The sequence below is a fragment of the Callithrix jacchus genome, chromosome 15, assembly GCF_049354715.1.
Source record: "Callithrix jacchus isolate 240 chromosome 15, calJac240_pri, whole genome shotgun sequence".
Taxonomy (NCBI): domain Eukaryota; kingdom Metazoa; phylum Chordata; class Mammalia; order Primates; family Cebidae; genus Callithrix; species Callithrix jacchus.
Genome location: NC_133516.1, coordinates 65,497,000 through 65,523,606, shown reverse-complemented (window position 1 = coordinate 65,523,606; position 26,607 = coordinate 65,497,000). Strand labels below are relative to the sequence as shown.

Here is a 26,607-nt window from a genome sequence, read left to right as displayed (position 1 = left end):
GGCGTGAGAGGAGAATCACTCCCCTCTCTTGCTGGCCTGTTTTCATAGGCAGGCTGTGCTGGGTCTCAGATGCTCCTTTGCATGCAACTTGAGAGGTTGTTAAGTAAAATGAGCAATGTCAAGGCCAACTGCAAGGATGAGGGAGGCCCAGTAAGGGAGATCACTGCAGCTGAATGATCAGCAAGGCTGAGGGAACCCTCCATTTCTCATCTATACTCAGGAGGTAAATATATCTAATCGAATATCACAAATGTTGACTGTGGGGCTACATTGATGGTCTGCATTAGTGGCTCTCAACTAAAGACAGAATTAGCAATGTCCCTTGGGACAGAATTAGCAATGTCTGGAGATATTTGCAATTGTCCCAGTGGGGCAGGGGAGTGGTAATGATGTCTGGTGGGTAGGTGGCTAGGGATGCTGCTAAACATTCTACATTCCACAGAACGGCTCCAACAACAAAGAATTATGAGACCCAAAATGTAACTGTCCTAAGAGGTTGGAAATCCCTCATTGAATATGAAGAGAAAAAGGCCTTATTGTGACCTTTAAGGAGCTTACGGTTGGGATGGGGGAGGAAGAGAAAATCAGATGGAAACTATATAAAGTAGAATACGTTTGGGGCAGAAAAGTTGCCTAAAATCTGAGGTAGTTCTGCTGGCCTGGAGCAGTTCTCCAGGAGGTTAGTATGTGGCACATAAAAAAGGCTCGGAGCTTAGTGGTTGTGAGTTTGGAAAACAGTGGGCTAAGGGAGGTTAAACGCCCCTCTTTAGTGCAAAGCTGCTCCTTGACTTTGATACACTGATGTGGAGCATGACATTTGGAATGCTACTGAAAAAGCTCACAGTACAAGTTCACATTCAGCGGGCTGCAATTTGAGAAATGTTAAAATCGATAATCTCAAGGATGCATTCTAGTAACCAAAAAGAGAAAATGACCTTAAGGGTGTTGCAAAGCATAAATGAGAAGGTTTTCCTTCTAAAAAAAATGGGTTGCTTTGTTTTGCATTTTATTCACAATCAATAATATTCTCTTGCATATCCCTTTTAAGCGCCAGGCATGAGGAGTCTGGTTCTTTAAGAAGACAGGCAATAGGCAGTATCAGTGGTTGACAGGTGGGGTGTGAGAACAGCAGGACTGGAAGTGGAAGGAGTAGGAAGAGGCAGAAAGCGAAGTAAATCCTGGCATGGAGGGTCACAGAGGAACCTGACTCTTCAGTGTCCCATCTGACCTTCTGAACTCCCCAGTGCTTTCCATAAATAGAACTGGATGAGGAGTCTGCCCATTGCTTTTTCAGTTAATGTGGAATTTCAGGATGCTAATTAGAGAGTCTGATAATGTAAAACATTTCAAAACAAAACAAAAAGAAAGGTTAACAGATCTGAGATATTCCTTGAAATTGTATCAACACAATTTCCCCTTTTATTCACACTCTTCACATGGCCAGGCATGTAGCTGGGACTTTATACATGAGGAATACACCCCTCTCACCCCACCCCACTCTTTATTAGGTGCTCAGATTGTAGAGGAAACAGACCCACCCCAAAATATTCTCAGCGGTATGAAAATGGCCATTTCTGCAATCTCTCATTGGTAACCTGGGACTGAATTCTGTCCTGTGATGATTAGTTGAGGGGCTTTCCTCTTAAACCACATTGGTTGGCACTTTGGTCATTTAAATGTCTTTCAAACAATTGAGAGTTTAAAACTTGGAGCATAAAAAGGTATAACGGGATTTCCCTCCTAAGCTTCTTTGATGTTACTGCTTCAATCTGAGTCTAATTTAAGTCCCTATCTGGATTCTTCCCACCGAGGATGACAGCTGATATGCAGGAGCTACCAGCTTCAATTTGTATTTCTCAAAGACAAATTCACTTGATGTTCAAATCATTTGTACGATGACAGGAAATGGAGTGATTAAAACAATATTAAGAGACTTCTGCTTGCAGACACAAGAAACAGGATTCAAAATTGTCCTCTCTTCCTAAACCAGAAAAATGGTTGTTGCATTTTTTGGCAACATTTTCTGGAAAACCAGAGAAAATACACTAAATGACCATTTTCAGATGTTGGACAGCAGGGAGCACAGGGCTGTGATCCTTCAGAGAAGGGGAAACTGACTGAATTGACTTGGTGGGTACATTTACATAACATTTTCCCCTGGCTCAAGAAGTCTAAAAGGAGACATCCTAGCTGTCTTCAAAGAGCTCAAGAGGAATCAATGCTGTCCTGAGATTCTAAGGGAAGATCCAGGACCAGTGGGGTTGAAATGATAAGGAAGTTGACTTTCTTTCAAGGCCAGAAAGAGCTCAAATGGCTAAAATAGAAGTGTGGAGAACTCCTCCTAGGAGTGTTTAAATTACAGAAGGAATTTTTGCAGAGGATAGAAGCCTGAATTGGGTGACCTTGAAGGTCCCTTGCAACCAGAAGACCGTGTGAGCTCCTCTGAGGTTCAGAACTGTCAGGGAATGGAGTCAGGGAATGGGGTTCTGCCCTGAAAGGTCATAGCCCAGTGTACTGCAGAATGGTTAGAAGCATGGGACTGGGATTCATGTAGATCTGAATTCAAATCCTGTCATTTGGTAGTCATTTCCCCATTGCCTGCCTTCAATGGCCTGATCAACACAATGGAGATGGTAATACCTACTGCTTAGGGTTATTTCAACATTTAAGTAAAAAGATTTCACTCAGTTCATGAGTATGTAGTTATTTTTATAATTTCCACCTCACAAAGGAAGTCAGTATTGCTGCAAAAACACCTTCCAAACTTTGTTCCCCACTGAGTGCCCACGGCAACACTACAGCAGTGATGATAAAAACTTTCTTTGTGTCCTCCACAGAGCTTAACCTTCCTCTCCTAGGGCTGCAGGGACAGTCTCACAGTCTATTCTCCGCACAACTCCAGAGGTGCTGCCCACGTAGATGCTGACATGAATGCCGCTCAGGGACTGTGCAATGTGGCAGCCTCACTCTTGTCCTCAGAATCCTCAGTGGAAAAAAAGAAAGAAAACCTCTGGAAATCCAAGTCTAGCTGGATCTTATGGTCCTCTCATGCAGATATGAATACTAGGTCCTGGCTTTTAAGTACTGTGGACAGAATGACCTCTCTTTCGGTCCCAGGGGACACTCTGGACCAAAACACATCAACAGCAATGACAGTGCAGTGGGGAGAGATCAACCCTATACACCAAACCTCAAGGCATACCCCAAATGCACCAGGGACAAGCACCCAGGTCTTCCCAGAGCAATTCTTGCTGAGCTGGGCTTGGTGGACTCTACCTGGAAATGGTTTAGGAAGTGCTAACCTCCTTCTTCAGATCTTTCCTCTCCCTGCCAAGGACTTTTTTCATGTTTCTGAATTGGACCAAGCAGGAGTACCTTCGCTCTGTAGCCTTCCTTCCCTGACAATGCATACAACCAAAGTAGTCCCAGTGGATAAAGCAACCAGGGTTCCCCGAGAGGACAGCCAAGTAACAAAGGCAGACAGGTACCCTCCTGACAAAATCTGTTACCTCCATGAATGTGGCTCGAAGCCTGAACACGTCCCCTTGCATCCCAAACATGCCACACCTCTTGCTGACTGCAGCTGGCCCAGGGACATCTGGAAAAGGAACAGAAAAGAGGGTATTTTCCTTCCAAATATCTTGGACCGGAGATGCTTGACCTCTAAAAGACTTGGCATGCTGGCAAAGGGACTGTGTGGGGTTCAAAGGGCTTGAGATCAATAAGCCATCACAAACTGTTTACCAGGAAGTGAGAAGACCAAACGGGAACATGGAGTGGGGCCAGAGGATAGGCAAGTGTGGATGGGTGGGGCTCTTACCAGCAAGAATACAATAAGCGTCTTTTCCCAGCCTGCAGTGCTGTCCCTAAACATCAAGACTGGTTGGAAATGCCCTACTGTGAGTGGCCATCTATCTGCTCCATCCTCCATCCTCACCCACTCTCCTGATCCACATGTCACTGGAATGGAATCTACAGTGAGTGTCTCTTTTCTCTCATTTATTTGTGATTTATTGATAGAGTGTGATTAAACCAAAGCTACAGGCACAAACAAATGTGCATGCTGCCAAATGTTTATAGCTGGAAGCATAACTTAAATATTTTCCTGAAACATTGAAAAATCACATGAGCACTTAAAATCTCCTTTGGAAGGAGAACAATGCATGAGACAGGTTTTATTACTTGTTACCAGTCAAAGGTACCAAAAGTGCATTGGCTGCCACTGTCGATGTGTTTAAACCCAAATGGCATCTTCAAACCAGAAGCATCACCCAGGAGCTTGCCAGAAAAACAGACCCTCAGGCCCCACTCTAGCCTGTTTGAATCAGATCTGCACTTTAACAAAATTCGCAGGAGATCTGATTACATTAGCATCGGAGAAGTGGGTTAATAATGTGAATCTGCTGAGAAACTTACCCAACTCTCCATTGGGGTTGGGGTGGGGACAACTTGGTACAGGGATGTACTTCATTATGATTTCATCATAAGCAGGGCTCAATCAACCAGTAATGTAAAGGGATAAGTGTCTTATCCAACAAACATACCATTTATTTAGCATCTACTATGTACCAGGCACGGGAATATAATATAAGACTCAGGTGTGCCCTCGTGGAACTCACAGATAGCTAGGAGAATATGGAGAGGAAAACACATTCATCTCCTGCTCCTGTCAGTGGTAAGTCTGAGGTAAGGGAAGCTGCCTGTTATGTAGAGGCCTGGACTTTGGAGTCTGAGAGACTTGTGTTCCAAATTGAGCTTTTCAACTTATTGGCTGTATGGCCTTGGACATACTGAGCCTCAGTTTCCTTACCTGCCAAGTGGTTACAGAGATAATATATGTAACATGCAGGACCACATTAGGCACTAGAAATGTCACAGATTTTAGAAGCACAGAGGAAGGTGTTAATAAACTCATATGGGAAATATGAGTTTATTAAAGTAGGTGACTTCTTCTTACAGGAGGTGACTTTGGATTTGGGCTGTGCAAGATAGACAGGCAGAAAAGGGGAAGGAGATGCCTAGCAGAAGGAAGAAAATGTGTGAAGTGAAAAAGGTACGGAAGGCATGATGAGCAGGGTGTGCAATCTGAGCATGTCCTTTGGTGCTACTGGTCTACTCTCTTTGCATTTGAGGGAGAAAACAAGCAGTGAAACTTGTGAAGCCATACTTATTGCCAGTGGTAGAATTCACAGGTATGGAAAGAGACAGCTGTCCTTCACAGTACCTCTCTTGTGCACCAAATCTTCCCACAATAATGTTTCATTCCATGCCTCTTATTTGGTGACTGCTGTTTACACCATGTCCCCACATACTCTGTCATCTTGTTCAATGCATATTTACAGCTTCAGGGAGTGAGAACCATGTTGCACATATGTGGAGTGTAGAGGGAAGCAAGTTTACATTTAGGCCTATTCAATGAGTTTTGAAATTTTCAATGAAAAGTGAAAATTAAAACACACCTACTGCTAACTCATTCTTCTAAGTTGAAGAGCTTTCATTCACAGGCAGGACTTTGGTCCCTAAAGCCACTGGCATATAACTTTGTTCAATTCCACCTCTCCTTCTTGATACTTTCAGTTCTCCTAATTGAAATTCAGTGATCTTTACACACTTAATATTGGAGTCATTCAAAGTTTATTTTGGGAGGTATACAATTTGTGAATAAGGCTTCATTGTTGGACCATTTCAGATATATCCAGAGGCCTGGAAACTGGAGAGATAGGTGAAGGCATTTCCAAGCGGCAAAGCACCCTGAACACTTCCGTGTTATTGTTCTTCTGAGAGGTTGAATTAACCCTCATTCTACAAGGGAATTAGTTCCGATGCTTGGCTTGGAGAGTGGAGTGGAGCTGCAGTCTGTCTGCAGACTCGGGGTTTGGTTTAGAAATAGTGACGTAGGTAGCCAGCAGAGCAGAGTACTGGCCTGCGAGGCGGGGGTCTGGCCTTTGGGTGCCAACTCTGGCATTTATTAGCTGTGTAACTGGAGACGAGTCATTTCCTTGCCCAGCCGAAAGCATCTCCTCTGAAAAAAAAAGGAACTGGACTGCACTGGGGCTGCCCACATTCTGTTCTGCAGGATCCTCATTTTGTGAGATGTTACAAAGCGGTTCCTGGTTGGGAGTGGCAGAGAGAATCACCTGATCAAATACAAATGGCAGGCACTGGATGTGTAGAGGCTCCCGAACCTTTAACAGGCCAGCCCACGCTAGAAGCAAGAAGAGAAGGGGAGAGCAAGCAGCCCTTTCGGCTTTGGAGGCCCAGGCTTTAGTCCTGAGTTTTATCCCAATTTTTCCCCTTTCCTCCACTGTACTTGGGCAAGTAGGCTTACTGAGTTCCAGGCTCTTGACCTGTGTCACGGGGATAATGGGAATGCAACCTGCCTCACAGGGTTACCAGAAGGTTAAGTGAGATACTGCCTGAAAAGGGTTTGGCACACATTTATTATGCATTGAGCATTTGTTGTTGTTGATGTCATTAATTACATCTTATAAAAAAAGGTTTGAGAGACACCAAATTAGCTGTTCTCAATGCATTTTTTTTCTAGCTTCAAAATACTAGGGAACTTCAGAGAAACTATTTTTCTAATGGCACACCCCTATACTTTCTTATTCTCTACTTTTTTTTACTTATAAAAAGGGTTGCCTCTCTGACTAGGTTTTTCTACAAAACGTAAAAACAAAATATGCTCACTCATGTCCCACACTTAATGATTAACTCATTAAGCAAGGCCATTCCTAGCCCTTTGCCCTCATGGTGCTCTGCTACCCATCACCTAAAGAGAACCCAAGTTGAAAATCTCAACAAGCACAAAGAAAGCCCCATGCAGTCAGGCAAGTGAAGACGCAGGCGATCTGGCCTGGTTGGGCCAGGACACTAAACTAAATGGAGGTTCAGGAAGCAGAGAGTTGGCCCTGGTCTCCATCTGCTAGTGGGATGGTTTCCATGGCAACAGAAGTATGTGGGAGAGAAAAATAAATGGCCTTGCAAGGAAGAAATTGATTCAGGTCATCAGGACACACTTGCAGCTAGTTTTCTGGCTATTTAATGCAATAAATAGTCATTTGTGCACTGCATGTGATTCATCCAGGAGCCAGACAGACCCCCCATCTTCAACACAGAACAATCTCGTTTACTGAGGAGAGGAAAACATCAGTCAGCCACAGTTCCAAGTGAGATACTCTAGTTTATAAACAGTAGGTTTTTCTGATGTGGGCTCTGTGTCTCACAGTAGCTGAGAATAGAAGAGTTTAAAAGAAACCATCACTTAAAAAAAGGTTTCTTGGAATGCAGCATCTAATCTGTCCTTTCTCCTGAGAAAAGGAAGAAATGTTTTGATGATTTTCTTTGGCTTGGTTTAGTAGGATGTGGTTCATCTGATATTATCGAGAAACTGAATGGTGGCAGAGACTTAAAAGGACTTAGACCAGGAGACCCCTGGGGATGCAAGGAGCAGGGGCAATGCTGGGACTCCTCTTTACTTCGAGCATTTGCCTTCAGGTGAACCCCGAGGGAAGTCGTAGAGGGGAAAAAATGTCACCAAGAACAATGTAGGGTTAAGAGGAAGAAAAATGTAAAAGAAAATATACAATAGAGAATTTAGGGATGAACATGGGATTTGGAATTAGAAAATGGGGGCTCTCCTTCCATCTCAGCTTCTTTTTCATGGAGTGACTCAGTTTCCTCCTCTGAAAAATGAATTATCCCTGCCCTTTCTTTTTTGTTTTGTCTCAATAGGGCTGTTGTAAGCATCATGTAACATTAAAAGGTAGTAAGTTGAAATAAGTATTTACTATTGTTAAAAAATTATTAGATGTGGTGGCTCATTCCTGTAATCCCAGCACTCTGGAAGTCTGAGGCAGGGGGATTGCTTGAGGCCAGGAGCTCGAGACCAGCCTGTGAAATATAGTGAGACCTCCATCTCTACAAGAAAACAAATAAACAAAAAACTAGGTGTGGCAGTATGTGCCTATAGTTCCAGCTTACTTGAGAGGCTGAGGCTGGAGGATCGCTTGAGCTCAGCAGTTTAAGGCTGCAGTGAACTATGGAAAGACACTGCACTCCGTCTTGTCCCCCCATCCCTCCAAAAAAGTATTTAAAACTCAGACATAAGGCAGAAAGGTGAGTGGCACATTCTTTCAATGTCATATGGCGGCAATATGACACTAACTCGCCTCATCCCCACAGGATTATCTAGAAAAATTTACTTAGTTCAGATCCGAGACTTGGTGAAGTAACATGTTAACTTGCAGATCTTGGTCCAATAGAGACACAAACAATTTCTGTCCTTTCAAAAAAGATAACCCCAACTGTTAGGGTTTACTGTACTGGAAGACATTAACTGGTTTTGTAAGTAACCCATCAATCTTATCTTATATTAAATTATCTATAAATACCTAACTCCTCAAGCGCTTTTTAAACTGGCCTAAACACCATGCTGATTCCCTCATTGATGAGTAGAGCACAGTCTTTGTTAAGTTTCACTTCATATTTGCATAACAGTTGAAATTCTACCTTTTTGAAAGTTGTATCTTAGTATTATCACATGCCCTAATGATTACCCATAGGTTTCATTCAAGAGGTTGAGCCTCTTCTTCAAGATTCAACAGCTCGTAAATGGTGGAGCTAGAATGTGAAACCAGGCAGGCCTTACATCAGAGTTGTGCTCTTATCCAATCTGCTATAGCACTTTCCACCAAGGGCACAGCACTTTACAGTTTACAAAGTATATTCACATCCCTTATCTGAGCTGGTTTTCACAATGATCTTGGGAAGTAGATATTTTACATTTTGTTCATGAGCAAAGCTCCTACAACTGACAGGATTTGCCACTAAGAATGTAATTCACGCACATGTTGTTGCAACCTAAAATCCGTGACTTCTTACAATCCCAGGAGTCTCCAGACCCCAAGCAGCACTTCTGGGAGTCTAGCTCTGACTCTGGGCATTGGGCCAGTTGGGTCCAAAAAGGAGAGACAGTATTTTTGCAGGGGTGAGGGGTGCTGGAAAAGTTTGGGCTGGGGGCAGCAGGACAAGGTCTAGAAACATTTATCTTGGCCCCAGGCTTTCTACCACTTGCTCCTATTCTGTTCAATAAACTAAAATGTAGATGTTCAAGGCAACAAATAGACTTTAAGCACAGTTGCGGTTGAGGGGCGTGGGCACTGGCCAGAGGAACAAGTGAATCAGAACCACAGGCTAAGCTTGTGGGAGAAAAGTGATAGGATATTGATTTCACTTAGTTTGTCTGCTGCCTCCCTGGAAGCCTGAAAGGCCAGAGGTTGCATAGGCTGAGGACCAGACCTGGGAGCTGGAGCTCACACTGGGACCTAAGTAATGGGAAATGCCTGGATGAACAGTGGCTTGGGGGCTACATGTTGAAAACTGCTACCTAGAAACTGTTCTCACTTAAGAAATAGAAGCAAAATCCATAATAATCAAGAAGCAAGTCATTTCTGGGTTTATTCCCAACTCTTCATAGTTTTTCTGTATTAAGGATACTAGTGCCTGTCTCATTTTGAAATTATGCTGAATCACTTTTAAAGGAATAAAGGTTGCTGGATGTTACATGTCATGGGCTCCCGCAATGTGGCCCACCTCACCTGTCCAAATTTGTCTCTATTTTCATATTATTTACTGTTTCCACCCAGATTCTCTTTCCAGCCACCTGAGCCTCTTGCAGAACTAAATCCACACATACTCTGGGATTTTGCTCATGCTCATCTAAACCTCAGAGAGCTTCAGACCTGCCCACTCTTTAGGGACCAGCTTTAGTTCCATCGTTTCCATAATCAAAAGGAATAATAGTAGCTGTAACAAGTTCTAGAATTTGTGGTTTTCAGGCACTGTGCTAAGCCTGACCTTGTGCAAATCTTACAACAACTCTATAAGGGAGGTATGTTGCAGTGGTTCTCAAAGTGTGGTCCTCAAGCATCAGCACGACGGCAGCTAACTTGTGAGCACAGAGAATTCTCAAGCCTCATCCCAGACCTGTGAAATGAGACGTTCTGCAGGTGGGATCCAGATATTGCTCTTCAAGATCTTCAGGTGATTTTGATAAACAATTAAAGTGTGAGACCACTGATATATTGTTCGTCCCTCTAGGTTAATATGAGTTAACTAAAGGATGACTGTCTTGGTTTGTACCAGACTGTTTAGTGCCTAGGATGTAGAACTCTTTAGTACAAAAACCAGAAAAGCCTGGGAAAATCCAGTCTCTCTAATTAAGTGGGGTTCAAAGGGGTCAAATTAAAGTTCTAGAGCTTAGATGTGGACACAGGTATCTGAATTCCAGATCCACATTTTAATTTAACCAATGCATTATAATTCCATGCCAAGAAGCCTCTTCCAGATATTTTGCAGCCCTCAGATGCTTTTCTCAACTCACACAAATGTAAAATTACAAATGCAATCAGTGCTAGGAAGGAGAAACAGTGTGCCCTGAGATTGTCCTTCAACAGGGGGATTTTGCCTGGTCTGGGTGTGTGAGGAGGGCAGTGCTCCTCAAAGTAAGCAAACTGTGATTAGCACAAAACCACTTGGGATCTAGCTCAAATGTGCACTCTGGTTCAGCAAGTCTGGGGCAAGCAAGCCTGACATATAGTTCTACCCACCTCCACCTCCCAGGAGAAGCCAATGCTGGTGTCCCAGGGACCACACTTTGAGTATCAAGGGGCTACAACAGTGGTTCCCTAACTTGTCTGCAACACTAAACTCTGGGGATCTTTTAATGCTTCCAAACTCAGGCTGCACCCCAGGCCAATTTTACCACAATCCCTGGGAGTTGATTACAGGCATCAGTATTTCTGGAAGTACCCAGGGGATGCCAATGTGCAGACAAGTTTTGGAATTATTTGGTCTCATCATTGTAACTTCAACTGTTCTAACTTGGATTTTTAGGCTCTAGGCTCATTGGCTTCCTGAAACTTTGTGCACTGTTGGGAGAAATGTAAATTGGTACAGCCATTATGGAAAACAGTGTGAGCTTCCTCAAAAAATTAAAAGTAGAACTTCCATACAATCCTGAAATTCCACATCTGGATATATATCCAAAGGAAATGAAATCAGTATCTCAAAGCGATATCTGCATTCCCAAGTTCAGTGCAGCACTATTCACAATAGCCAAAATATGGAAACAACCTAACTGTCTGTCCAGAAATAAATAGAAAAAGAAAATGTGGCACCCCCACCACACACACACAAACACACATGCAATGGAATAATACTCAGCCTCAAAAAAGAACAAGAATAATGCCATTTGTGACAACATGGATGAACTTGAGGACATTATGCTATGTGAAATAAGTCAGGCATAGAAAGACAAATAAATGATCTCATTTATATGGGGAATCTAAACTAGTCAAATTCATAGAAACACAGGAGAATTGTGGTTGCCAGGGGCTGAGGCTTGAGAGAAACAGGGAGATGTTGGTCAAAGGGTACAAAGTTTCAGTTAGGCAGGATGAGTAAGTTCTGGAGATCTAATGTAAAGCATCATGACTATAGTTAACAATACTGTATTCTGTACTTGGAATTTGCTACCGGGGTAGATCTTAAGTATTCTCACTATGTAAAAAAATTAGTTTGATTAGTTCACACTGTATATGAATATCAAAACATCAGTTTGGTCTAGGCTCAGTGGCTTACAACTGTAATCTCAGCACTTTGGCAGTCCAAGGCAGGAGGATTGCTTGAGCTCAGGAGTTTGAGACCAGTCTGGGCTGTATAGTGACACCTCATCTCTATAGAAAATTAAAAAACTAGCTGGGTGTGATGGTTCACTTCTGTGGTCCCAGCTACTCAGGAGGCTGAGGTGGGAGGATTGCTTGAGCCCAGGAGGTTGAGGTTGTAGTGAGCTGTGATTGTGCCACTGCCTGCAACCTGGGTGACAGAGTGAGGCTTTGTCTCAGCAACAACAGTAACAACACAAATCCATCAAGTTGTACCTATTAAAGACATACAATTTTTATTTGTCAACTATACCTCATTAAGCTGAAAAAAATTTCCTTTTCATACTCAGCTTATAGACCACTATTCCCTATAAGGAGAGTTTTTTATGGCAAGTCTGGCTTTTGTTGTCATTTCAACATCAGCCCTGGCACAAGCCTGCCACACAGGTTTTGGTGCCAAATCCAGTAATTCTCTTAACTAGACCAAAGGGAAACCACAGCCCTTCCTCTTCCTCTAAATTTCTCTGGCTAGTTGACTCCTCTCTGGGGTGCTTTGCCCTGCCTGAGGCCAGCAGTGGTCCCCAAACCCTCCCCACCTTGGACTGAGGAATCCCACCAGATGAAGGGGCCCAGCCGGGAATGTGCAACACCCAAATGGTTACAAGCTGCATGGGAAGTCATTTTTTTTCCTTAAGAGGTATCATTTTTCTGGGAAGTGGCCTGACCTAACCAGGAAGGCTTTTTTCACTTTCCCAGTTAAGAATCCTGGGGTCTATACCTACTGTGTACCCACAAAAATTAAAAGTTAAAAAAAGGAAAACCGGGATCTTGACAAGGGTCTGGACTTCTTCCACTGTTTGAAGCTCCCAAGAATTGAAACAAGGAATTGCCAAAACACGTTACACAATCTTAACAGAGTAATGGAATCAACATACTTGCCAGTAGGATAACTGCCTGTCCATAACTTAAAGTCTACATTGTTGCTCTTCCTGAAAGTCAATCCTCTGCCTGGCCTTTCCTCCTGAGACAGGTCCTGTGTGTCACCAGAGGAGGAGGCCGGGGGTTGGAAATCCAGGGATGCTGGGGGAAAGTCAAATGACGACCCTTTCCAGTCTATTTGCTCTTAAATATCAGGGTGACTTTTTGCATCCTATTCCATAATCTATATTTTTTTCTGTTGTAATGTAAAACAAATGTTTCCCATCTTCCTCCCTCCAATCTTAAAGCAGAACTGCTGCTCCACATTTGTCCTTTGGCTTCTTGCTCACTCGCCTCCCCAAGTTTTGGCAAGCCCCCCACTAGGGCTTTAGGCTGTGGCCAAGAGAATCCTGTCTTCCCAAATATGATATGGAAGAGTGAGGCTTGCAGCGCACTTTTGTGGCAGAAGTCAGTCAAAAAAATCACTTGGATAAAGTGCATCCTAAAACCACAGAGAGTCTCACACAGACAACAACAAAGACCTCATCTACATTAGGGGTCATATGACAGATGCTCTTCAGGGAGCAGTGTGTGCATTTGTGTGTGCGTGTGTGTGTGTGTGTTCAAATTTATTTCTATTCCAGGGTGGCTCCTTGGGCATTCCTATTCCTCTGTCTGGACAAGCACAGATATGAAGAAATCCCTTCAATTTAGAGACTCTTTTCCTGAATTGTGTAATGAGGATAAAAATGCACAGACTAAACAAATAGAGATGAGCCCTACTGATCTAGTACTTAGAATTCTATGGATGGAAAACTTTTGTTTTGTTTTTAAAGATAATCCTATTTAAAGCAACAGAATGAGAACACAGTTGGTGGATGATGAGCTGATGGCAGAAGTGCCTGAATCGGCAGCACTTCAGGGTGAAGATTCCATGATTTTTTCTATTATGTGGTTTGTGTGTGTTAAATTTATCCCATGAACTGGCTGTAGTTAGAAGAGTCAGATGGATTTATCTTGTGATGTCAGGAGTTTCTGGTGTACCAAATGAAAGAATACTTTTTATTCTTTATAAGAAATGTCATATTCTCTTTAATTTTTAATTTTTGAAAATTAATTAGTTCAATCATTTCTTTTTTTGTTTTTTTTCCTCTCTTAAGATTAGTTTTTCCAGGTTCAATTCTAGGGAATATTTGGGTTTGGGGCAAAATATACCATACTCTGCTTAATGTCCCTCTCTCTCAACATGTCATATCTAATGGGTAAGATTAAGTTAAAATCAGGGTGGTCACAAAGGAAGAAAAAATTCACAGATGCCCAACATGCCGAGCTGGAGCAGGTGAGAGGCTGGAGCAATGCATGGTAGACCCAGAGCCTTTGGAGAACTGGTGAAAGGGAACTGTTGCTCCTATGACTTCCAGGGCAGCTGTCCCTGAAGTCTCTGTCCCAATTACTTCATTCAGGCTCCTTGACGAACATGCCCCTGGGCAGTTCTGGAAAAGGCTGGCCAATTCCTCCTATCACCTTCTCCACAGGGCATCTGACTTTCCTAGACTAGATACCCACTCTCCTCCCCGCTGAAGTCTCCAAGCCACCATGGATGCCCTTTCATGGAACACTGCTATGCTTGTAATCACTTGTGTAGCTCTGCCTTCCCTTCCAGGGGAGGGGATAATTGGAGACCACCAAGGCCCTCATCATCTGTGAACAAAATGGGTTAATCTGGCTATAAAAACAGAGTTGAAAAGCAAATCCATATGTGGAAAGGGAAATAGAAAATGAAAGCTTTTTGTGTTTAAGACCCTTGCCTTTGCCTCCCCCTGCCCCATCTCTGCTGGCCAAACTTCACTGATTTGAGACTGGTTCCAGGAAAGCTGAAATATCCAGACCCTGGGCCATGAACAAAGTAAGCACATGGAAGTCTGCCTTTAAGGGTTTGGGTGATGGCGTTGGTTCTAAAACTGTACTCCACCTGAGAAGCTGACCCCATTGTCTGCATCCTGAGAAAAAGCTCTCCTCCTGATTAAGAATCCATTATTGCAATCACAGTTCCCTTGGCCATCTGTTCTACCAACTGAATCTACCAGCAATGTCTACCTCTCATCACCATATCATTTGGCATAAGAGAGCAGACACTGTGAGTGCTCTGCTAGCCAAGATAGGAGACTATCTGCCCTTTTTCTTTTTCTTCTGTCTGCCTTTTGGATAATTTTACTCTTTTGTCATTTGTGCCTTTCTCTTGTCATCTCTGTACACTACTTATATTCACTGTGGGTTGGGGGAGCAATTTTAAGCATGTTCAGTGGCAGCTCCCCTCCAGTTTCAGTGTCACTGTTAAAATTTATCCAAAAGCAACTTCACTGGGGGTTTTCTTAAGGGGTAAAGGCCTTTTACAGAAGCTAAACCCTTCCCCACGTGGTAGAATGTGCTCTTCTATATCTACTCATCAATAAAGCATGTTCTCTGCTCAAAAAAAAAAAAAAAAAAATAGACAGAAAGGTGATAAGACTCAACTCAGTACATTTTTCAAGGGTTTGCAACTCTTGGAACAGCCTGATGTGAGGGACTTTTGGCCAGAGTTGCTGTAGCAATTCTATAAAATCATTCACAGGCTGGGCTCCTTCTCCCAGTTGGCATGGGCAACAGCCTTTGAGAAAGGGAAGCATGGAAACAGTCACAGGATCTCTCTTTTATCTTTCAGACGGGATGGAGTTGGGGTCACTTTGAAAAGGAGGAGTATGGAACGAGGCAAAAAGTTCCAAATCCTAAATTCAACGATTCATTGCTGGGTGACTGGATTTGCGTGATGGTGCCTGGAACATCTAGGAATCTGGCAGTCCTGGCCCAGGACATGGACTCCTTGTTGAACATTTTGTTGGCAGGGCGAACACGATGATGACCTAGGGGGAAAGGAAACCAGCCTTTGGGGCTGCCAGCTTCTTGCTGATAGCTTATATTTATATGGTGTTGTATCCAAAGCAGGCCCACAAATCTTATGTATAAAGGACCCCACTGGACTGAAGTGATAGGATTTTTAAGGCTAAACTAATATTTTCCTTTGACACCAGCTCCCTTTGAACTAGCTGCAGACACTGCCCAGCCTAACATGAATAGCGAATTGTACAGAGGCAGACTGAGAAAACCAGCCAAGAGGCAAAACCATTCTCTGCTGTTTATTTGAGAATTGTTCACATTTCTAGAAAAGTCAGCCCATTATTTGAGCGGCTACCTGCTTAATTCAGTCAGTGAGAGGATGGTCCTCTGATCTCCTTCCACTTCTGGACTTTTCATGGATCTTTTGAGCTCACTCAGAGTCCCAAAGGGTGGGCATTGACTGTTTTAATTGCCTATGAAAGGGAATCCTACAGGGCAAAAATTGACCTGGCATTTTTTGCCAAACTAAATGCTTCCAGGGGCTCCAACACAATTATTTTTTCTCTTGGAGTTGTCATTTTCTTTCCCTAGGTATTCCCTGGCAGCTTTTAGGAAAATGTAGTAAAGCCACCAGCCTCACTTTGAGCAAGAAGTTATCCAAATCCCCTGGGAATCTTATTCAGTGATTTACCAAGTAGCTTGAGGGAAATCAAGATAGAAGAAAATAAAGCCCCCATGGGGACCTGTAACACCCCTCCCACCCCGCCTTTCCTAAATGAGAACAAGCTGTTGGTGTTGCCAGGCCTAGTGTCTTCAGGTTACACTTGGAAATTAAAATCTAACTGGTGTTGTGGTTCTTAGATTTCCATGGTTCTTAACAGACTCCTTCTCAAGGATACATCTGTAAGCTTGAGATCAACAATACCTACTTATTATACCTCCCCAGTTTTATAAGATGCTCCTGATTTCAGCAGCCTGATGTCTTACGAATGTCATCCTGTAGGCATGCCATTTGGTGTGTATGTATGTGTTTGTGCATGCAAGTGTCTGAATTCTCAATTTGCAGCACTACTGATCTTTCCAAGGATAACACACTTTTATTGGAGTTAATTTTGGAAATAGGGGAGACATAATACACTAAGTTGGTGGTTTTTTAATCTTGCCTGTCTGAATCTTAATATCTTAAAAGGAAATGTGCTATATAAATGTACAACAGTGTTATTAAAAGTCTTAAGGCTTTGCTTATGCAAATGCTTCCTGCTAGGAATCTCACACCCAAATTCCTGGGTTAACTTTTATGACGGTGGAAGCAGTGATGCACACACACACACACACACACACACATGCATGCACATGGAAAAGGATTCCCTTCAACCAATATTGGTGACTTGATGGTAAAATACCACTTGTGTTTCAGTGTAGTGCTTTTAGCAAGATGTTTTCCTGGTTTTAAACAAGCATCCTTCTTATAAAAGACTACTTTCTTTTTTTTTTTTTTTTGGTATCATGTGTTTTTAAAACCAACACTAAATATACTTTTTCGTTCAGATGTTTTATCCTTTCCTTGATTTTCCCCCTGCATAATGACCTAATTGTACACACTATATATAGTTGGATTCTGTGTTTAAGAAAGTCATAGATCTTTAGGACTAAATGGATCTTAAAGAGTAGTTAGGCCACATTTTTCTAAGCTCAGTTTTATGAAAGAGAAATTAGTGAATGGTGCTTCACGTTGCAAATAATTCACTTTCAAGGTCTTGTTTTTAAAACTCATTTGCCACAATTCAAATGTAAAACAGAACTACAGAAGCCAAGTTACTTTCCAGAAAATTATCTCTTGAGTAAATTTAGAATTATTCATTTAACCATATGTCCCAGAAAAGATGCCAAATTCCTGCATACTTCTGAGCCTGCCCACATACAGTTCTTTCTGTTTAGACCACTTCTTTCTCCCTTCACCTAACAAACTCCTATTTGTCCCTCAGATACTCCAATCATATGGTCTGAGAAAAGCCCGCACCCTGTATTTTGTAGGATCCACCATGATAGTAATTATTTAATTATGTATGTAACTCTTCAATGTTATTGTTTCCTGCTAGACTGTAAGCTCTATGAGGGCAAGGTCCCTCTATGTCTAGTTCATTGCTTTATTAGTGTCTAGAATAATGCCTTGCACATAGTAGCTCCTCAATAAACATTTATATGAAACATCTTCATCTATGTTTCATCTACGCTGTCATCTATGCTTCTTGGCACATCAAAAGGTAATATATGTTAGATATCCTGCATCTGAGGCTGTTGCCTGAATGGAGAGTTGGAAGGAAAGAGAGCGACCCTGGTTTCCTCTGGTTTCCAGGATACTAGCCTCTGGTTATGCCAGCCCCTCTGACTACCCACTTCTCTGCCTTCCTCAATGACTTTCTTCTCTCCCCAAGGTTCTCCCACTGGCTCTTCTCCTCTCTTCTTATAGTCTACTCATAGTTTCAACTATTCTTTCCAGTTTTCAACTTTATCTCCAGGAGTGTTTTCAGCTCCTGGAATCTCTTTGTGAATAGACCCGTGAAACTGCCAACTCACTCTTTTCCTGCTTCTCCCATGTTTATGGAATCCTTACCTGTCCAGCCACCCAGACCTGACATCTGAATCCCAGTCTAATGCCTTGCTCAAGGCAAGGATTAGAAAGAGATGCTGTCTTCTTGCTGCAGAACCCAGCTTTTCCTCATCAAGTGGTCCATTTCTAGTTTGTGTCATCCCTTGTGAGGTGTACTCAGAAGGCAAGAGATGACCCTCTGATGGGAGAGCCAGTTTCATTACCTTCTGGAAGGTGACTCACTAGAGAGAGAAAATCAGACTTCTCTAGAAAAACTCTGCTGCAGGCTTCTCTGTGAAACAGAATACAGACAAGCGCTGGGAAATTGTAAAAACTCAGGCTGATCAGTGAGTCAGTAAGCCTTGCAGCCTTTCCATAGCATTTCTGGTTTGGGCTCATTGCTTTGGAATATCCCTTGATCCACACCTAACCTTAGATGATTTGCTGACAGAGTGTTGGAGGAGCTTCTGTGCATGCTGGGGCTTAGTGTAGAACCTGAGCCCTGGCCACAGTTTTACTACCTGTGTGGACCCTGGCAAGTAGTTTCTGCTCTCTGAACCTTTTTTTTTTCATCTTTAAAATGGATCATAATCCTTATGAGCTTCATGAGGTGGTTGTAGAAATCAAATATTTTAATGCATGTAAGATGCTTTGAATACCAGGGATAATCAAGCATGATATGTTTATAAAACCTCATGTTCCCCCTTCATGTATTTTGTTCTCTATATACCATCTGCGTGATTATTGACTTTTCCTTAAACACACATTTAAAAACTTATTTCTTGAAAAAAAATTATCTTTAAAGTGTATAAAATTAGATGGTAGCCATAACAAATGCAATAAATATGAATAATTAAATTCTAGCTAGGTATGATTGCCTTTTAAAAGTTCTGAGCCTGGGAACTACTTGCCACTGTTTAAAGTGAAGTTCAGCAAGTGTTTGGGATGTTAAAGACATTTTAGCATCAGATGGAGACGTCCTCCTTGATATAATCAGAATAGTGAAAGAACTGAAATGAAAGAAAGATGCTAACATGGCTCAGTGTTGTCATTGCATGTCTGTGTATTAACTAAATTCATATTTAGACCAACAAGTCCATGACCCATACTTCTGGAACACTGAAAATTTGTTAGATATAGAATAGAAACAGTACAGGTTGAGCATCCCTCATCCAAAATGCTTAGGACCAGAAGTGTTTCAGATTTTGGATATTTTTCAGATTTGGGAATATTTGCATATATATAAATGTGTGTGTGTGTGTGTGTGTGTGTGTGTGTGTGTGTGTGTGTGTATAACAAGATATCTTGGGGACAAGATCCGAGCCTTAACATGAAATTGTTGTTTCATATACACCTTATACACACAGCCTGGGGGTAATTTTATACAATATTTTAAATAATTCTGGTGCATAAAACAAAGTGTGTGTACATGAGGTCAGGTGTGAAATTTTCCACTCATGGCTTCATGTCGGCTCTCAAGAAGTTTCAGATTCCAGAGCATTTCAGATTTTCATAAAAGGGATCCTCCAGCTGCACAAAAGGAGAAGGTAGCGCTATGGATTGAATTGCCCACATTTCATTCATGTTCACCGTGACTAAGCATGTAACCATGAAACTTAATCCCTCTGGATGTTAGTTTACTAATCTGCAAAATGGGGCAATTGTAAAATTTGGAAAGAATGATGTAGCACAATGCCTGGTGCCTGGCCTGTGCTTGGTAAGAGCAGTTACTAGAGTAAGGCCTCTTGCTAGAGTAAGGCCTCTGTTTTATCTTCACACATCAAAAGTCTGACATGGTTGAAATTTCTGGTGTTTTGGTTCTGAGGAGCAGAGGATGACTAATAACACTAAGGAAAAAACTTGGGGCCATTTTTCTTATTAGCAAACTAAAGAGGAGAATTAAAGTGATTAATTGGATCATTTGGATTTTAAAAATATCAACCAACAAAGTAATTTCTCCCTTTAAAACTTCGAATAGACCTGTCCACTCCTTCAAAAGAGTGCTTGTGGTCAACATGGTGTCAAGGGCTTGGCTAAAATTATAAAGCACTGAGAGGTGTTGATATTAAGCATTTTTTTTAAGGAGTGCCAACTCTAAGTCTTCAGGATAAGAAGAAATATGATGAATTCAGGCCCTTCTCAGAATTTCTTGCACTTCAAAGAGCATGTACTTGGCATTGATTCCGCCACTTTCCTGAGTTTGGTCAACGTGGCTGAGGAAAGGCAAAACTCTTAAAATCCACGCAGATGGAACTTTTCCACTGGCCCTATTTTGGTATAAATATTCATCAAGGACTAGAAACTTAAAGTCGATAGCTGTCTGAGCTATGAGAGGTTTGCACTAAATTTCAGCCAGTTTTTGGTCGTCTCTCCAGCTCTTGTCTCTCAGGAGGGCCAAGCCTCCTGAGATGCAGCTGCTGTTGTTCTGTGATCCAGGCCAGCCGCCTCCCTAGACCACAGAAATCACTGGAGTTTGTTCTCAAGAGACGTCGAGCCAGAAAGAGAGGGCCTTGAGGTTCAGATGAAGGTTCAAGTTAGTTGTTTGAAAAAGGAAAATGGATCAAGTTCTGGCTCGTCCACCATCCTAAAGCCTGTCTTTCTGTAGACAAGCTTGAAGAAGGAGAATACAACTTGGAAGCATAAAAAATTCAGGGTCTGGTTTGGTGCACTGTCTTCCCCAATTCCTCTCACTTTCATTTCCTTTTCCTTTTAAGATTCCTCTTAAACACTACCAGGGAGTCTCCTCCCTACTTCCCCCAGCCCACGCCTCCTTTGCCAGTTCTGATCTTGGTGCAGAATGGGAAGGCAGCGTGTGGGGCCACGCTGAGGGGTGCCTAAAGAGGTTAATGGTCTCCCCTCCTCTTTTCCACAGCTGTTTTGTTTTTGTATCTTCTGCTCATAGGGTCTTTTTCCTTCTTTCTGTCCCCTCAGAATTCCTTGTCCCTGTTAGAAAGGAGAACAAAGCTGCTCTTACCTCTTTTGATGCCTTTCCTTCTTTCTCTTATTTCCCGATTTCATTCCACTCCCTTTTCTATCCGTTAGTATCAATGAGCCCTTAACATGTGCCAGGGTTCCAGGGTACATGCAAAGGGGAAGAGGGAATGGTCTCTGTTCTCAAGAAGGATTAACATGGAGAATTTCAGCATAAACAGGATATGATGGTATAGGAGTTAAGCTGGCAAGACAGCCACTGCAGATGCTTAGGGCTATTCAGAAAACTAAACGTGCATTCAGTGGGAGAGTAAGTCCACACTAGGAGTTCACAGGACAGAGAACTTAGTCTGAACTGATGGTTTTATCAAGGAGGGCACTGAGGAAGGGGTGTGATTTGCGAAAGAAACTCTCTCAGCATGCCCAAAGGAAAAAAATGTATGTTCAGGGAATGAGTGACAGGTCAGCCTAGGGCAACAGAATGTTGTAGTGGAAGACGTGATTGAAAAGGGGCCCATCACATAGAAACTTGGATGCCGGGCTAAATTCAATGGCAAGGTTTGAACGAGTCCTGGTGGGAGCTCCCAGGGACAAAGTTCTCCCTGGGGGGCTACAGTAGAGACTCACCCTCCATGCTTTGCTCTCAAACTGGTCTGCTGCCTGGATACATATCACTTTCCAACTGTTTATTAAACACTGTCTCTGTTATTTTCTAACAGTACTTCAAAGGAAAACTTATATGCAGTAAAAATGCACCAATCTCCAGTATTCTCTTGATTACTTTATATTTATATCCCATGTGACCACCATCTAAATAAACGTGGAACATTTTCAGTGCCTCAGAAAGTTTCCTCAGACCCCTTTCTACTCAATAAACACCTCTTCTTATAAAGGAGGTCGCTATTCTGATTTCTATTGCTGTTGATTAGTTTTGCCTGTTTTTGAACATCATAAAAATGAAATTACATGATATGTATTCTTTTGTGTCTGGTTTTTTTTTTTCTGCCTAACATGTTTAAAATTACCCATGTTGTTACATATATTCGATTTTTGTTACTACTAAGTAATATTCTATTGTATAAATATAAAATGATTGGTTTATCCATTCTCCTATGGATGGAGATTTGAATTATTTCCAGTTTGGGGCTATAATGAATAACATGGCTACAAATATTCTTGCCCAAGATTGTTTTGTGAACATCTGTGATCTTTTCTCTTGGACATATACCTAGAAGTGAAATTGTTGGAATACAAAGTGGATATATATTTAACTTCTTAGATAGTACGAGACAGCTTTCCATTTTATATTCTCCCTGGTAACATCTGTAAGTTCCAGTTTCTCCACATCCTCTCCAGCACTCTGTCCTGTTGGTATTTAATTTTACCATTCTGCTGGGTGTGTGACACTGTGTTATTGTGTGTTTGTTTTTCTGTAATGAATAATGACGTTAAGCAGCTTTTCCTATACTTTCAGTTATTTAGACATCTTCTTTTGTGACATGCCTTTTCAAGTCTTCACCTGTTTTTTTAAAATTGGATTTTTAAATTGATTTGTAGGAGTTCTTTATATATTCTGAATACAACCCAGATCTATCTATCTATCTATCTATCTATCTATCTATCTATCTATCTATCTAGTTAGCTAGCTAGCTATCATCTATCTATATACTATATATGTATATATTCAAAATGAAGGTCAGAGCATCTATTTCTTGGGTTTCTTCCAAGCTTCAGGGAGATCTGGTGTCAGCTCTTAGTTGAGTGAGATGGCCAGTAGACGTCCCCCAGGTTTGCCTGGGGATCAGTATATACAAATACTGCAAATATTTTCTATCTATGGATTGCCTTTCACTTCCTTAGTGGTATCTTTTCATGGAAGCAAGTTCACTTTGATGGACAGCTTTCATAGTTATTTACTGAGCACTCCCTCCAGAGGAAAAGACACAAGGATGCAAAATTTGATTACCCTCTTACTGTTCTAGCATTCCATAGAGTAATAAGCACTGACAACTTTACAAATAATTTTTAAAAGTTTTGGATGTTACTGCTATTTATCAAACATTTCTTCTTTGCCTCCTTAGCCTCCTTTGATTTTTTTATACATCCCTCTCTCCCTTTTTTCTTTGAAAGTCAGATGCTGTGCATGTATGCATGTAGAACAGTGCTGGTTCTTCTTGAGTGTTCATGACATGGGTTTGGAGTTCTTCTCTTGGTACTTTAAAGTACCTATCACCTCTTTCTTGCCATGATTTCCTACGTTAAAAATCCACTTTCAAGAAATAGGATAGCTGGTAGCACAGAAGGGCCTCCCCACCTGAGTGAAGACAGGAGAGGAAACTATCCTAGCCAGGTGGAGGAGCTGGCACAAGTAACAAAACAGATCCCCAGGCAAACCTCAGGGGATGTCTGCTGGCCATCTCACTCAGCTAAGAGCTGACAGCAGGTCTCCTTGAAGATAGGCAAACCCCAAAATATAGATGCTCTGACCTTCATCCTGACCAATATGTAGGACTTAGTAGGTTAACTGGGACTGGGGCTTTAGGAAAAAATGGCCATTACCTCCTTGAATCTGTCAAGGAAGGAAAGAGAACCAATAAAGAAAAAGTTATACAGAGAGAGATTTTAGCTCAAAATAACAAAGAGCTTTCCAATAATTAGAGGAGCTAAAAAATTAGACATTTTCAGGAGGTATGAGTGTTCCTCAGTGGTATTCTGAGAGCAACTGGCTGCCCAGCTCATCTCATGTTTATGGGGAAGTGGTTCTACAAAATAGAGTTTTTAAAAGTCTTCCTGAACTTGAAATGCCATAGGACCCTGAATTCTAATCCTAGCTCTCCCACTAACCAGCTCTGTGACCTCAAGCAAGTCACCTGGTTTTGCTGGGTCTGTTTCCTCATTTGTTACAGAAGGCAGTTGACCTAGCGAATCTCTAAGCCTCTTTCTACCTCTTCAACGTTAATTCTAATTGCTGAAATATACAGTACAAACACTATTCAAATAAATATAGGATGACTTCCCCTGTGACAGTCCCATCTCTAGGCTGGGCTCATGGAAATGTGCAGAGGTGGGTGATGACAGCCATTTTAATTCACTGGGAATCTTATTACAGGGTTGTATCTTCCCCATGGGCTACTGAGGTCTGTTGGCTGTGTAGGAGGACAAATTAGAGGAAACAAAGCTTTTCTATCAAATCTTGCCCTTTCTTAATGTCCTTGCAAACACAGGGAAGATCACCATAATGTTATTTTTCAGATAATTGCAAGCAAATCATCTGGGATTTTATTTTTCTCTGTTTAATGTACCACGTACAACTGACAAAAATCAAGGACAATCATCCAAATGTCACTGTCATATCCAAACCATGTGTGTTTCATTTCAATGCATCGCCTGCTCTAAAATATGGCAAGAAGGAACTCACATTTTCAGACCAAGTCAGAAATTTGAAGTAAGAACTGTATGAGAGAAATTGTTTTGGTGCAAGATTCCAGATCTTGTTAACCTAGTTGCCATATTTCAGAACACTGTTTTGATTCCTTACAGTTCATCAAAAAATCCTACTTGAGATTTCTTTTCCTCTTCTTACTAAATGGCTTCAGAGTAAAGCTCAGGATACACACACTTGCTGTGGTGCTCTGAATGGTGTTTACATGTTCTGCTCACATGTACCATGTGCTGGCTCTCCAGAGGATGTCTGTGTGTGCACATGCATGTTTCTTTCTTTCCAAAGATATTGCATATCTTTAGTTACATTTTTTTTCTTGTTGTCAAAGCACAAACCTGTACTTTCCTGCAAAAGTCAAACTCAACTATGGGGAGTTTTCTGGAACTCAACTGCAGGGCTTGGGAGAGCCTCAAGTCAGCACCATAAAAAGTTCTCTACATGCAGCTTAACAGACCTTGCTATCCTGCCACCCCAGTGGGTTTGTTTGAGAGGAAGAGGAACAGGTTGAGAAGACCGAAGATGTGCATTTGTGGCAGCATGAATACATTGGAATGTATTTCTCCACAGTTCAAGATGGGTGATATTCCCCCAGTTAGAAATCAAATAGGTTGGAGAATATGGGTATCAGATTTGGAAGGCATAAAACTGGACTGTGGCCCGATCCTAACAGCTCATTCATCCTCGTCTTTCAACACCTCAGCTCAAATGTCCCCCCTTTGGGAAGCCTTTCCTGACCTCTCTAGGTAAGATTAAGTATTTCCTCTTCTGATCTCACTCAGTCCCACACATGTACCCCAGTCAAGGTCTTTAGGCACTGCTGTGATTCTCTGATGATTTGATTAGGCTGTTCCTTTTCTGAGACCATCAGATTTTAAAATTCCTTTCCTTTTATTTCTCCATTTCCAAGCTCAGTCCCTGGAATATAATATTTGTTTAATACATGTTTGGACAAAGTAAATTCTTAGAGTTGGCCAAATCAAAGGTGAGTTTAAAAAGTTTCATCAAGGTAATGTTTTTATTCTCTTTACCATTCCACCCTCATTAGCTCCTTTAAGAGTCGTGAAGCCTTATGTTTAACACACATTCCTCATAGGTCAAGTACCGCACCAAGAACTTAGATGATTGTTATGAGTACAATAACTTTTAGACCTCTTTTATTGAAGAAATTGAGGCTTAGAATAATATGACTTGTTTAAGGTAATAGGAAATGAGTGGCAGAGTTGGAATTTGAATCCAGTTTGTTTACTCCAGCAGCCTCAGACTTCAATCTACTATAGCTGTATGTGCGTGCTTACATGTTTACTTATGTATGTATGTGTATATTTATGTGTGTGTGTGTGTGTGTGTGTAATGCTTCTAATACCTTAGCTTGATGGGGAAAAATCTTTATATTTTTAGGTTCTTTGTCTATCTGACATGAGAACATCTCTTCTTAGAACAGTGTTTTAAATGCATAAGATAAAAATACAAAGAAAACCAGTATTACTGATACAAGTTAGTATCAATGCATAAAAACAAATTTGTGACTTAGTAACAGATGTGTCTTTACTAAGTTAATTAATATGATCTGGCAGTGGGTGTAATTATGGTCATTTCAGAGCAGAGATGAGTAGAAATGATAGGATGAGGATCTATCTCAGCTGCAGCGTGATATAAAAAGACCTGGTTTCCACTGGTATTGGTATCAAAGGTATAGGGGCTGCTAAACTTCCAGAATGTTTGTCTTTATTCATAGTAGAAAGAAATGCTACATTTCAGTTACAGATTAGGGATAAAAATGCAATACTTTTCCTAATTTAAGTTCCCTGACACCCGCAATTCTCTTCACAGATCCTTGGTTAAAAGCCTCTCCTCTGTCCACTAACAAGATTTCAAAACACCCTCCTCTTATACTTCCTCTAAAATAAAAAGCCCCCAGATGCTGACCTCTCCCCACATTAGAGTCATATCCTCTTAACAAGGAGACTGGCTGGCCACTGAGCCAGGGTTGGGGTGGGGAGCACCCGTGTGCTTTGGTAGGCAGGGTGGCTCTCCTCCAGGATGAGGGCAGAGCTGGGATCTACTTTCCCTCCACCTTTTTCAGCCAGCAGATTACCCGGGTCAGTAACCTTGATGGTCAGCCTCGTGAAACAGTACCTAGAAACGCCACTGAGTCATATAGCCCAAATAGATGCTCTCTTCTAAGG

The 26,607-nt window shown here is 41.8% G+C and overlaps 2 protein-coding genes across 13 annotated transcripts in view; one reads left to right on the top strand and one right to left on the bottom strand.

Annotated features, from left to right (window-relative positions):
* LMCD1 (LIM and cysteine rich domains 1) overlaps nucleotides 1-26,607 on the bottom strand; it is a 64,019-nt gene that overhangs the window by 29,398 nt on the left and 8,014 nt on the right. For 2 of the 3 annotated variants that reach the window (XM_008982075.5, XM_002758593.6), the window contains exon 2: nucleotides 3,510-3,598. The exons of the other annotated variant lie outside the window; for it this stretch is intronic. In XM_008982075.5, coding sequence (XP_008980323.1) covers nucleotides 3,510-3,598 — 89 coding nt within the window. The remainder of the gene's footprint in view (nucleotides 1-3,509; nucleotides 3,599-26,607) is intronic. 3 annotated transcript variants of the gene reach the window in all.
* LOC100391280 (coiled-coil domain-containing protein 14) overlaps nucleotides 1-26,607 on the top strand; it is a 193,947-nt gene extending 167,340 nt beyond the window's left edge. For all 10 annotated transcript variants that reach the window (XR_013527477.1, XR_013527474.1, XR_013527478.1 and 7 more), the window contains one exon: nucleotides 1-26,607. This exon is cut by the window's left edge. The gene's annotated coding sequence lies outside the window, so the exon portion shown is untranslated.